Genomic DNA, 12,724 nt, shown 5'->3' on the forward strand with positions numbered 1-12,724 from the left:
AAACGTAACACAAAACAAGTTAAAACAATAATATGCTGCTTAGTAAGTTTAATTCAGAAGATTGGGTCCCAAAACATGTAGAATAAATTCTTTAAAAACACTAGGAAAAATATTTGAGAGGGTAATCTCCACAGACAAAACAGTCATGAGACACAAATACATGTACAAGTGAAATTGTCTAAGACAGCCAGCCATTGTCAAGGAGAATAGTGGCCAGCTTAGATAAATGGCCATCTTACAGTGTCATTATAATGAGAAAAAATGCAAAAAAGGTGGAGGAGGGGGAGTAGGTGGCCGTTTGTTTAGGTGATTGTCTTGTAAAGGTGACCGTTAGAGCAAATTTGACTGTACACACAACACTTTCTGCTGAAATGCAATGGTACATGCAATGGAACATGAAGATTTTCCTCCAGATCTGAGTTCAATTAACTTTAATGGGCTGTTGGCCAGCTACATCGTGTCAAGTACATATTCTTGGAAATGTAGCTGATTTGGGACGTTCCCCTGATATTTTAAAAAATAAGAGGCAAATTTGAGGTACAAAATGATGGAGAATGTTTACTCAATTTGACTATATTATCTTACTTCATAATCATGGATAGGAACATGCATTCAATTTAAAGCCTTAAAGCACTCTACACACAGATGGACTGCTTAGTATAATTAAGACTCTGCCATACTCCATTTTGAAAAATGACATCATGTGAGGCATCATGGTGAAATCAGACCCTTGTCAACATAATGAAATCAGAGAAACCAGGATTTTTCCCCGACGGTTTGGCAATATGTATCAAATTTTTGTTTTTAGTCTCAACAACTTTCATGTCCATTCAAAAGCCCATTTCAGCGTGGATATTACAGAAAAACTTTGATTAAATGCGTAAAAATGCAAATTTCCAGTATCCAAGGACTGTACAGCTATGGAAATCACCAAACTTTGGTGGCATTTTAAAATTAATTTTACCTCTGAAACCTGGCCACCCCCACCTCCTTCTAGTTTAGTTTTGGTAGAGGTTTTACTGTGCTCGCAACTGCATAAGGTCATATGAGCGCCAAGGGGTGGATGTTAACAGAGAAGTTACAGGGAATCAGACTTACTCTGCTCACCTCTCTAGCTTCAACAGCACAAAGTCTGCTTCAACTATCAAGACACCCCGGAAATAGCGAGTCACAAGAGTGTGACAAACATACAAAAGAAGTAGAGGATAAATGACAATAGTAAGGATTAGGAAAGAAAAAGCAGCAGTTCCCTGTTGTAGATCAGGCAGTTATGAGCGTGGCATTGATGAACCAGCCCATTTACAATTCTACTGTGCATGAACGAGAAATGTCCCCCCCATGGGAATGGCCTAAAGACACTTCAGTCAGTGGCATCGCCCTGGGGGGTGCCATCTCCTTCAATCCCAAATATCTCGACTTCTATTCAAGATAGATGGGTATTTCTTTCACTGAAAACAAGACTGGTGAACAAGCTTTAAGATGGTGCTAGTAACTCTGTCCCCGTGGTTTTATCAACCTCGCATAATTTAGCAAAATTTGATAATTTTTTGCATAGTTTCAGATTATTTTTCTTTATCATTCTTTGTTAAAATTAACAAAATCGCATAATTTCACAATTTTGGGCTCAGTTTGCATAATTTCACAATTTTTTCTTGCATAAAACGACGGGGACAGGTAACTGCACATGCCTTAAAATTGACGAGCCCCTGATTCCACCGCATCGTGACACATATTACGACAGTCTCACACTGTGCAGTCAAAGTATTTGTTCTAGAAAAATCTCAGCTCATTCCATGGTATGGGTTCGTATGATATCTAAGGTGGAGTGGGAAGGCCTTGGAAATGTCTATCTATTGTACTTGGTAAATTGAATGATTAAAAGATAATGTAGTCAATTTCAGTTTAAACATATACAAAAATTGGTCATTAAAGCAAATTATTCATTCCTAACTTTTAAAATCAAATCATCATGTCAAACTAAAAAAAGTTTTGCACAGTAATATGCATGTAAATGAGACAATTTGGACAATATTTTCTACCTAACCATATCCCCTGGTTATGTAATACAGTGCTAGATATTCACTTATCAACACATAAACTTTCCTGTCAACAAAAGACTAGTCTTTACAGAAATTATAGATGACTGAAAGAAGTTTATACTCAAAGGCAAAATAAACGTGAACTTTTCATAGTCACTAAAACGCCGGCCAAAGTTTCCATTGGTGATTACTGTTTACTTGTTCCATTGAAGCATGGTCGGAGCCTGCTAGATTGACCTCATTAGAACAATGCAATGCCCTGATTAGTCGCTTATGCAACAAACAACTAAACAACTATCACGGGTACTCACTTGTCACATCATTCGAGTGGTGACTTTGTGTTCATGAGGTCACATAGGCCTGGCCTACAGATTTGAAGCCTCCAAATATGGAATTCAGTTGAAAACAGAAGCAGTATCATGATGCTGAGACTTTCATCAAAACATCGTGAGAGGGCTATTGGATGACTAAAAGCTGGCGAGTCTGCTGAACAAGTGGCAACTGTTACAGGCTTGCATGTCTCCACCATCTACAGTCTACAGAACCAATTTCACGCCACCAACGCGACCAGTGATCTCCCCAGAGCCAGAGGACCAAGGGTGACAACTGCAGTTCAAGATCACCTCATGGTGTGCCAATAGTGGTTAGATCCGTTCCTGACAACAGCTGAGACTACGAGGAACACCACTGGATGAACGGGACGGACCCCGAGTACCAGAACCGTACAGTTGATATTGCACTCCACAGGTCTCTGGTACAGACGGCCTTATCGCAGGCCAGTTCTGACCTCTCGGCACCATCGTGACCAGTTATGTGGGCACAGGCTGATATGAACTGGAAAAGCAGACAATGAAGAAGGGTGCTATTTGCCAACAATACCAGATTCTGCCTTTATCCGTCAAATGGGGGTATCCGTATGTGGCGCACAGACCTGACCTGCTAAGCTAATGCCAACGTGAGGGAGAGAGACCATTGGGGAGGGTCAACGTCATGATTTGGGATGCCATCGATCTAAATAATAGAACTGAACCAGTGTTCTTCTAGAAAATGGGTCATGGTCAAAGAAATGGGGTTTTAGCTCAGCGCTACATAGACAACTATCACGGGTACTCACTTGTCACATCATTCGAGTGGTGACTTTGTGTTCATGAGGTCACATAGGCTTGGCCTACAGATTTGAAGCCTCCAAGTTCTTCAGTCTCATATGGTACCCTTTTCTTAGAGGCATCTAAATTCCTTTGTCCAGCAAGACAACACGAGATCTCATACTGCCCATATAACACAGCAGTTCCTGGGGTAGATCAACATCAATCTTTTGCCTCATCCACCTCGTTCAACTAATTTAAACTGCAATCGAGCAAGTTTGCGACACTATCCAGCGGCAGCTCAACTAGCTGCAAGTACTACCATGGACAGCCCCTTGATTGGCTTCAGCCATCTGCCAGGTGTGGGTACTGATCACACGTCAACAAATAAACACTCATGTAAACTCCGTGGGACAAAGATGCAGAGTGATTATTGCAGGCAATGAGATCACACACGGTACTGACTTTCTGCCCCAAGGTCAAAGTCACAGAAATAACATAGTGAAGCTAAAACTACACTAAAACAGCCACCTATTGATTGATACTCTTGGGGCTGTATAAATTGGATGACTTAACACTTTGTGGTCACTTGGCGCCATAATGCGCTGGTGAAAATTATCCGTTTCGGTGAACTGTGCCAGGCTCGAGAAGTCCTTTGCAGTCGCTCTACTGGCTGGGTGACCAGATGGGGTATATTGTACTGCTGGCTGTGTGACTGCAAAGTGTTCAAATTTCATTTACACATGACAAACCCTATTGAATGTAGTGTGTTTTATTTTATGTTTAGTTATTCACCTTTATTTTGTCTCAGAGTATATTATCAAAAAAGGAAACAGACTGGATTAATCTTTTGTTTTTTCTTTTTTTTTATGTAGGTGCTATAATGCTCCCATTGACACAGTTTTGATTATTTAGGAAGCTTCAACCCTGCCTGTCAGGGCCAACCTGAGCGGAGAGGGATACAACACTCCAGCAGAAAGACGGAGAAACTTTTAAATCTCGAAATATTTTTCCTTTGTTATTAGTCACAGGCATAATATTTTGATGCCAGCTTTGCTCTACAGTATAGTATCACCCATTCCTGTCTCATCTGTTCATGTGATTTTGTGACTAGCTCCAACTACAAATTTGGCAGTCTTCCCTAACACATCTTCCACTTCACACAATTTCTCTTGGAGAAACACAGGAGTATGCCAAACCTCTTCCCTCAGTTGATGTTTTCAGCAGTTCTGAATGACATTCTCAGCTGTTTGATCAGCTTCTCTACAGGGGCATGGAAATGGTTGAACTGACCTACTCGTAGAACGTTTGTGCACTTGACCTTTCAGTGAAAAACTACTCTCTATCAAAATTTGCTAGCCGGACCTCTGGTCCACACACTATCACACTAACATGATATAGCATTGATAAACAAACCTTCCAAGCAGAAGAATAGATCACAAGACTAATAGGAACACACTTTTAAAAACATTCAATTACTTGGCAAGGAGGAAATGTACAATGATTGTAAGTGGGCCTATCATTGGGGAATGAATGACACAAAGAACATGGCTTAGGATTTGCTTCCCTGAAATAATAATAATATAATTTTGTCATATTTTTATTCAGAAAGGTGTGTAATATAGTATCAATGGACACACAAGTGTGTTTGGTATGGACACCAATGTGGTGGATAAGCATTTGTAACATTACAAAATAGACTGAAATGAAAGAAATACTTAAGAACTCAGAACAACAAACATCTCGACAAACATGAGAATGTTGTGAATGGAATAATTTAGAACATAATTATTTACAATTAAAAGCGTGGTGAATCTGAAGATTTCAGTTTACATGTGTTGGCAATATTTTTTTTTCCAGCTGTCCTTGTTTTCCCTCTGTGTCATATTATTTGCTTCACAAGTCGTCATCTCCGCTGATGTCAAAATTTGCTGCTGCAAACTGTTGAGCTTCTTTAATGCGAAGGCGGCTGAAAAGACAAAAAGAAAAAGTATTTGACTTTTTCTTTAATTTCATTTTGATATCTGTAATTTCCACTCACACAATGCATCCCGTTCAATGACCAGTGCAAAAAAAGGCCACCATTGGGTGACAAGAGTCATTGTTGGGAATCACTTGTTGATTATCAGTATTAAAATTCAACGCCGTTTTTAGGCCATTCCAAAGATGAAGCACATGGCTAAATATCACACACCAGGTTGGGTAGAAATATCCAAGGAAAGATGAACTGAAAAGTAAATTCAATTATGGGTATATCTAACACCAAAATTATATTTTTTACCCTGGTTCCCCAAGGCAATGTCTTGAGATAAATTAAGGGCACTTTCCTAGAGAATTTCATAGTCCTGGTAATTCTCAGCCACATTTTTAAAAAATTTAAAAATCAGCAGTTAGCTGCTCTAGTTGTGCAAGATAAAAACACCTTGAAAACTGAAAGTTGAAGAACAGCAGGTTTTTCAGGTTTGTCCTTGAGAGTAAAATAATTCTAAACAATCTCTAAACCAAAAGTAGAGAAACTGAAGTTTAGTCACTATAAAACACAAAGAGTTCCTTGAAAACACACATGGCAACCTGAAAGACATGAGACCTTAATTTCAGGCATGAGAAAGGGATTCATGCAAAACCTAAGGTCAATTACACTAAAGATCTACTTTATCAAGTTTAGATGAATATTTGGAGGAGGAAGAGCAGCAGTAGTAGGAGAAGAAAAAGAAGGAGGGCAGAGGAATGGGAACAAAGCAGCAGCAGAAGGAGAAGAAGAGGAAGAAAAAAAAAAGAAGGAAGAGAGGGTAAAGAACAAGGAGGAGGAGTAGGGAGAGTTGGAGGAGGAGGAGGACGAAGGAGAGAGCAAAGAGCAAGACTTAGAACAATAACAAAAGCAAGGATATAAGCAAGAAATGAAGAAGACAGAAGGAAAAAGATGAACTGAAGGAGATGAAGTATGTAACACTTCAGTGTCTTGTGTCGTGTAAAAGAAGCTTAAGGGTAGAGATACTCATACCTGCTACAGCGACTGGATAACATTGATGTGGGGCTATCTGTAGGGGGCTGTGGGGCTTCTGATGGGAGACTGTTGAACAGACTGCGGAGTGAGTCAAATCTGCAAGAGAAACCATCATAATATCACTGCCTTTATCACCCTGCACCAGGGTACAGGTCACGGACAAACACTTTTCAACCTTCTCTACCCTGGGTTAGCCTCTTGATTTCATTCCATGTCTTCCCACTTTTCTGTACAGTAGATCCACTCGGCAGCTCTTTCAATTGAGATGTTGTAATCTCTCAGGGTTCCCTTGACTCCTTCAATCCATCTTTTTCATGGTCTACCTCTTCCTTTGTAGTTTAAGTACTTGGTGTTTTAGGCTCTTGGGGCTGGCTGACTACATGGCATTCAAAACAGATGGCCAAACCCTTTTATTCTTTATTTTTCTGTGAATGGCTAGCAGGACTCCATGCCAACGGTTACGCTTACAACTTCATTTCTCTGCTTGCCTCTTTTTGTGACATTAAGGGTTTTCAGAGACATTTGTTAACCTCTTTTGCAGCAATTTTGCTTGCAATAACTTGCATGCGTTATATTTTAAGTCCAAGTCTGGCATTGATAGCACAATGTTGGAATAAACATAGCTGTGATAAGTTGTCCCTTGGTGTCATACAGATATTTGGATGAGATAGAAGGGGTGTAAGCTGATAGGTGATGGTGTTGTGTGGTGTCAGAGGTAAAATTAGCTAGAAAACGGCCTCCACAGTTTGGTGACTTCCAAAGCCTGAGTGTCCTTGGAAAAGGAAAATTAACATGTGTGAGGTATAGTGGTGAAATCAGGCGCTCATCAAAATAAAATTGGAGAAACAGGCATTTTCCCATCAGTTTGGCAATCTTTATCAAACTTTTGGGGTTTTTTTTAAACTTAAACACTCTTATGTCCCAATAAAAACACATTTTCGTGTGAATATTATTTTAAAATATTGATTAAAAGCACAAAATATGTAATTTTTCAGTTTTCCAGGACTCTTTAGCAATTGGATTTACCAAACTTTGGCGGCTGTTTTCTCACTATTTTTGCTGCTGAAACCAAGTGACCATACCTCTTTCAATCGCAAATATCTTCACTTCTTCTCAAGATAGACGGGTATTTTTTAAATTGAAAGCAAGATAAATGAACAAGCTTTAAGATGATACCAATAACTCCACCTACCAAAAAAATGGACAAGCGCCAGATTCCACAGCATCGTGACACATGTTTTTGTGCTTTTGATCAACATTTTTTCAGTAAAATCCTCACAGAATATGTTTTTGAAAGGACAAAAGGTGCTCGTCCTAAAAAAAGAAAATTAAAAAAACTATTTCCAAACGGCCAGAAAAATGATGGGTTCTTTGATATCATTATTTTGACGAGCACCTGATTTTACCACAATGCCTCACATATTGGATGGCTTCTCCTGTGATGTCATCTGGTCCAGAGCTTTGTTCTTGCGGATGGTTTAAAGTGCCTTGTCAATTTCTCTGAACTGGGTGGTTAGTTTTGTTTGCTCGGCATATTTTGGTTTGAATCCTCCTTGTTGTCTGTGACAAACATCTGGGTATAGAAATTCTTTAAAGAAAATTTCCTGTCTTTTCTTTACAGGCTCCTCGCTGAGAATGGCTTTTCCTTTTTTGTAGTTCTTGATGTGCGTTGGATTATGTGGTTCTTTCTTTATCCGTATGCTGTTCACACTTTTATAGACCCCTTTAGGATTTAGTTAGTTTTCTTCCCAAAAATGTTCCCTGAATTTTTAAAGCATTTCTTTTAATTATTTTTGTCTCGCTTTTCACTTTTCCGTATGCTATATAGTCTTTAGTTTTTTTACTTTCGCCATGTTTCAAAAAGCTTCTTTTTCTTTTTAATTGCTTCTTTGGTCTCATCTTTCTACTAGTATCTTTTTATGCCTTTGTATCCACCTGTTCGCTTGGTTCCACATCTGTTTTTCAGTATTTCTAATAAGGAATTTGTTAATGTTTGCTACTCTTCATTTACATTTTTTTATCTCAGGCAGGTGACAGCTTATTGTACTTCTTAGTGCTATTATCCCCAATTGCCCTCTTGATATCTGGCTGTTCCAGTTTTCTTGAATTTATTGTTGTTTTTCCCTTGTGCTTCTTTTTCCCCTTACAATGCAGGAGTGAGAGCAAGTATCAAAGGTCTATGCTCAATGTTGATAACGTAGTTAAGGACCACTTCTAAATCCTTGGCTGTATATCTTTGTTTTCTGCGCATCAGGAAGAAACCAATTTCTGATGCATGATTCACATCATTCCATTTGTACCAGGTCTTGATTTCGCTTACCCTGTGTTGGAAAATGCATTTGTGATCATCATGTCGTGCTCAGCACATAGGCCTAGTATCATTTCTCAATTGCTATTATTATCTTATTGTGTCATTAAAACTGTCAAGTACTCTTACCTAGGGGTTCTTCTTTCTCCAACTATGCCGTAGAGATGTTTGGATGTATGATGTTATTTTACCACCTTCTGTGAGCTTTATGCTCATTAGGCTCTGAAATTTGGTTGATTTTGACAATAGAATCAACTCTGGTTGGGTGTATGGTGAAAGCTACATCATGTTTAGCTCTCTCATGAATCAATCTGTAGCTACTACCTTTCTTCCGTACATCTGTCAAACCCGTGACTGATATTTTCTTTATCTCCATGCAATTCACTATTTTTGGTTCTTTGTCTCAAAGTCTGCTGACATTCCATATGAATGTTTCGATCATTGTTCTAGCCTGCTGTTCATTTACTTTTCTAGGTCTGCTGCCATTTGAATCAATCCGCTTTGGTTTTTTCTCTTTTATTTCTTTTAAAGCAAGATTTATGCACCCAGATTCTTGAATAATTTGCTTCTTAAATTATGAAAATTGTGCCATGAGATCTACTGTCACAACTTGAAATTTACAGCAACAACTCCAAAACAGAACCCTTGACAAATGAAAAAAAGAATACTAGAGAATATATTAAAGATGAGATAAAAATAAACTGACACATGAATTTCTATCAGCACCAAATTTTTTGTGCAATTCCAGCAAGCCATTATGACTGCAAAATCAACTAGAAAAGTCTACTGCAATAATGAGTCCAACCTGTCCGAAATACTTTTCTGTAAGGTTTCTTGTTCAGCATTTGCAGACTTCAGCTGTGAGTCAACCTGTCGCACACTGATAACTGTAACAGTTACAGAAACATTCTGTTAGTGAAAATAATATTTCAAGCATGAACAGTAATTCAGTCAATCAAATACTTGAAATTGAAACAATGTGGAATGTAAAAAAGAAACAAAAGTATAAAACAAAAGTTCAATATTCACTTTCACAAATATATGATGATAACATTGAAGACAAAAATTCCCAGAATGCCGCATTATTAACTCCGGCAAGCCGCTCCCAGCGGCTCGTAATCTAAACCGCTATGCCGGAGAGCCGCTGGCTTAGGCGCTTTCCTTTGCGCCGACTTTGACATCAATTTATTTTTCCGCAATTGCCGAAAACAAGTCTCTTTTACCGGGAGATCATTCATTAGATGAACAGCTATCGAAATAGGTTGACTTGTTTTTATTTAATGATTAGTTTAGTGACATATAGGTCAATTATAGATTTGGTACCAAAATAGGGCCCCAGCATAGAGGGTTTACCCCCACGGAGATAAAGAGTTAATGACAATATTCAAGGTAACTATCAGTCTAAAATGACCATTTTTCTCCTCGACAATAGGAGGATGTCTTGAACAGATATGACTTTATATTTAACGGAACAGCACTGCTATACAACATAACAGTTCACTCACTACTGGAGGCAGACATTGGTCTCATGACAGGAGCTGCACCTGCCCTGCCTGTCGGCCTCTTGATCTGAGCCTGTAGAAAAAAATATTAACCAAATAATACATTAATTTCTTTTTTAATACATACAGAGGAGTCTGCTTTCACTGAACATGTTTAACACGTAAGCAGGAGTGAAAAAATAGTATAGGTTTAAAGCCCCTATCAACACTGTTGGGTTATTTAAGAGACGGGTAAAGCAGCAGTAAATAGAATGAAATTAACACTCCCAATTTTTAATTCTTCTATTTGAGCAACCTGTCCAAACTGAAAACCTGGCTAAATCAAAGAAAATCCACCAGTCCCGCATATTTCGTTTTAAGCAGACTCCACTATATTTTAATAGTGTAGGGTAACAGGAGAAGTGTTGACTTTAAAAAAAACAAAAAAACTGAAAGCTTTTTTTTCTTTAGCTTTAATTTCATAAAACATCTCATAAGAAAGATGATGGTGTGTCTTGACAATGTGAACCTCTCTGACCCTTTCATTCATCATTGATAAAAGTAGAACACAACTAGTATAAGTAATTAGATGTCCATTTTCAATATAAACTAAGGGATTTTTACAGCATATCTGTTAAGAATATTGAATAAATACAGAATGCTTCAGCATGGAAATAAAAGAAAACATCTAAAGCTTGTAAAGATATACCTTTGCTCATCACGAGTAGACAAGAATCAGAAAAGGGAAAAGTATGATACAGTGGGATGAGGAAGAAGCAATTATTTTCAAAGAGATGAAGATACACGAAAAGGCATGTTCACCTAAATTTACAGAGCTAAAGATATTATAGGTAGAAAAGAAAACAGAAGTCATCAGATGGAAAGAACAGAAAACTTTTGGTACAGTTAAACTAAAATGTGTCTCTCACGTTCCCGTCAAAATAAATGTGAAATTAAAAAGTTGCAAAAATCACCATGTATTACCATCTACCTTTTTTCAAACAGTTTTACTTATCTTACAAGATCCTCTATTCTCAAAGAACAAAACCAGCAAAGGCAAGTAGAAATGTTAAAAATAAACTCCAAGCACGACACTTATTATATAGCCTCCACATTGTGCTGAGACATTCTGAGGATCAGAATTTAAAAAATGTATTCACTACCCTTTAAACTGCTTCAGTGTAGAGAACCATCTAAAGAACTTTGAAAAGCACAAAGAAGAATTCGAAAGCTCCTGTTATAATTCAAATCAACCCACAACATTTTGAGCATTTATCATGAAGCTTCTAACTCATCTATTTATTCTCAATTCATTCAGTTTTTTGTGGTTTGAAAAAAGTTATCCAGCGTCTGTGGTGTTGCGGTTGTGTGCCAAAACTTAAGTCTGATTCCTCAGTGGGGATGTTTCCCTCGGAACCTAGGCTGGCCCTGACAGGCAGTGTTGAACAGCCAATTGCCTCTGTGATCTAAATTGTGTCAATGCGAGCGAAAAACCTTATAAATTTACAGGTTTTTAAAATTAAAATTTTTCAATAGGTTGATCTCAAAAAGAACAACAGAACAATTTGAGCAAATTGGATTTTAAAAAAGACTTACTCCATCAATGACTTCCAAATTAGGTAAAGCCATTGTCACATGAAGATGATATGTAGGCATTTCTCCATCTTCCATAGTAAATGGATTCGCAGAGACAAAGAGCTCCACCAGTTCTGCCAAGTCTGACAGGGAGCACTGGAGAGAAAAAAAAGGAGACATTTCTATAATAGTAAAAAAGAACAGGAGGCATTTATTCAATAGATGGGGTCTGAAAGATTTGATCAGTGCAGAAAAATCAAACTCACTAGTGCACAATTATCAATCTAAAATTTTAAAAATAAATAAACTTTGACCTTAATGTAAAAAAATCTAGTACAAATCTAGGCTCTCAGACTCTCAATGTAAGGTTGTGAGTTCAAATCCAGTTGAGGGCCCAACATTGAGTCCTTGGCAAAGACATTTTACACAAAATTTCCTCATTTGATTTAGGTGGAAATGGGTACCTGTCTATAGACAGCAAAAGATGTTGTCAGTTTGTTAGTGTTTCAGCATGCACAAAATCTGCAGCTTGCACTGTAAGCTTCCTGGGAAGCCGAGAATATTTCTGGACCATATTTTAAGGTCTGATGGGGTAATAATAAGGTCTGATGGGGTAATAATAATGCTAAAGTGCATAGAACATGCTGTAGAGTGTGGATATGAGCTAAATAAATGGAGTTATACTATTATTATTATTATTATAATTTTTATTATCATTATTATAATTATAATTATAACATTATTATTAGCATTTTATACATCATCTCAGCAATTGGACAAGCCGAAAACGTTCCTTCTGAGAGGCTAGTTTGTACAATATGTCTGACAAGCCCATGATTGCTACTTTCTTTCTTTCCATGAAATTCACTATTGTGTGTTTCTGGTTCTTTCTCTCCAAGTCCGCTGACATTCCAAGTGCCTATTTTTATCGTTATTCTAGCTTTTCCTGGTCTTTTCCCGTTGGAATCGGTCCGTGTATTCCCCTTTTTACTTTTCGTAGCATGACTTACCCGTTGTCGGCTTGTTAGGCCAGTCACGGTTTCACCAGAGCCTCGGGGTGACCTGGAATGTCAGCGGACTTGGAGACAAAGAACCAGAAACACACGACAGTGAATTTCATGGAAAGATTGAAAAAGCAATCATGGGCTTGTCAGACATATTATACAAAACTAGTCTCTCAGAAGGAACGTTTTCGGCTTGTCCAGTTGCTGAGATGGTGTATATAATAATAA

The 12,724-nt window shown here is 38.0% G+C and overlaps 1 protein-coding gene across 1 annotated transcript in view; it reads right to left on the reverse strand.

The window, feature by feature from the left end:
- Positions 1 to 4,176: 4,176 nt before the first annotated feature.
- Positions 4,177 to 12,724, reverse strand: part of LOC101863896 (protein phosphatase 1 regulatory subunit 7) — a 22,947-nt gene continuing 14,399 nt past the window's right edge. The window contains exons 11-15 of the mRNA XM_005098030.3: positions 11,514 to 11,648; positions 9,942 to 10,011; positions 9,242 to 9,323; positions 6,126 to 6,224; positions 4,177 to 5,093 (exon numbers count right to left, since the gene is read on the reverse strand). Of these exons, the coding sequence (XP_005098087.2) occupies positions 5,021 to 5,093; positions 6,126 to 6,224; positions 9,242 to 9,323; positions 9,942 to 10,011; positions 11,514 to 11,648 (459 nt within the window). The 3' untranslated portion in view covers positions 4,177 to 5,020. The remainder of the gene's footprint in view (positions 5,094 to 6,125; positions 6,225 to 9,241; positions 9,324 to 9,941; positions 10,012 to 11,513; positions 11,649 to 12,724) is intronic.

This window comes from Aplysia californica, unplaced genomic scaffold (assembly GCF_000002075.1).
Source record: "Aplysia californica isolate F4 #8 unplaced genomic scaffold, AplCal3.0 scaffold00170, whole genome shotgun sequence".
NCBI lineage: Eukaryota > Metazoa > Mollusca > Gastropoda > Aplysiida > Aplysiidae > Aplysia > Aplysia californica.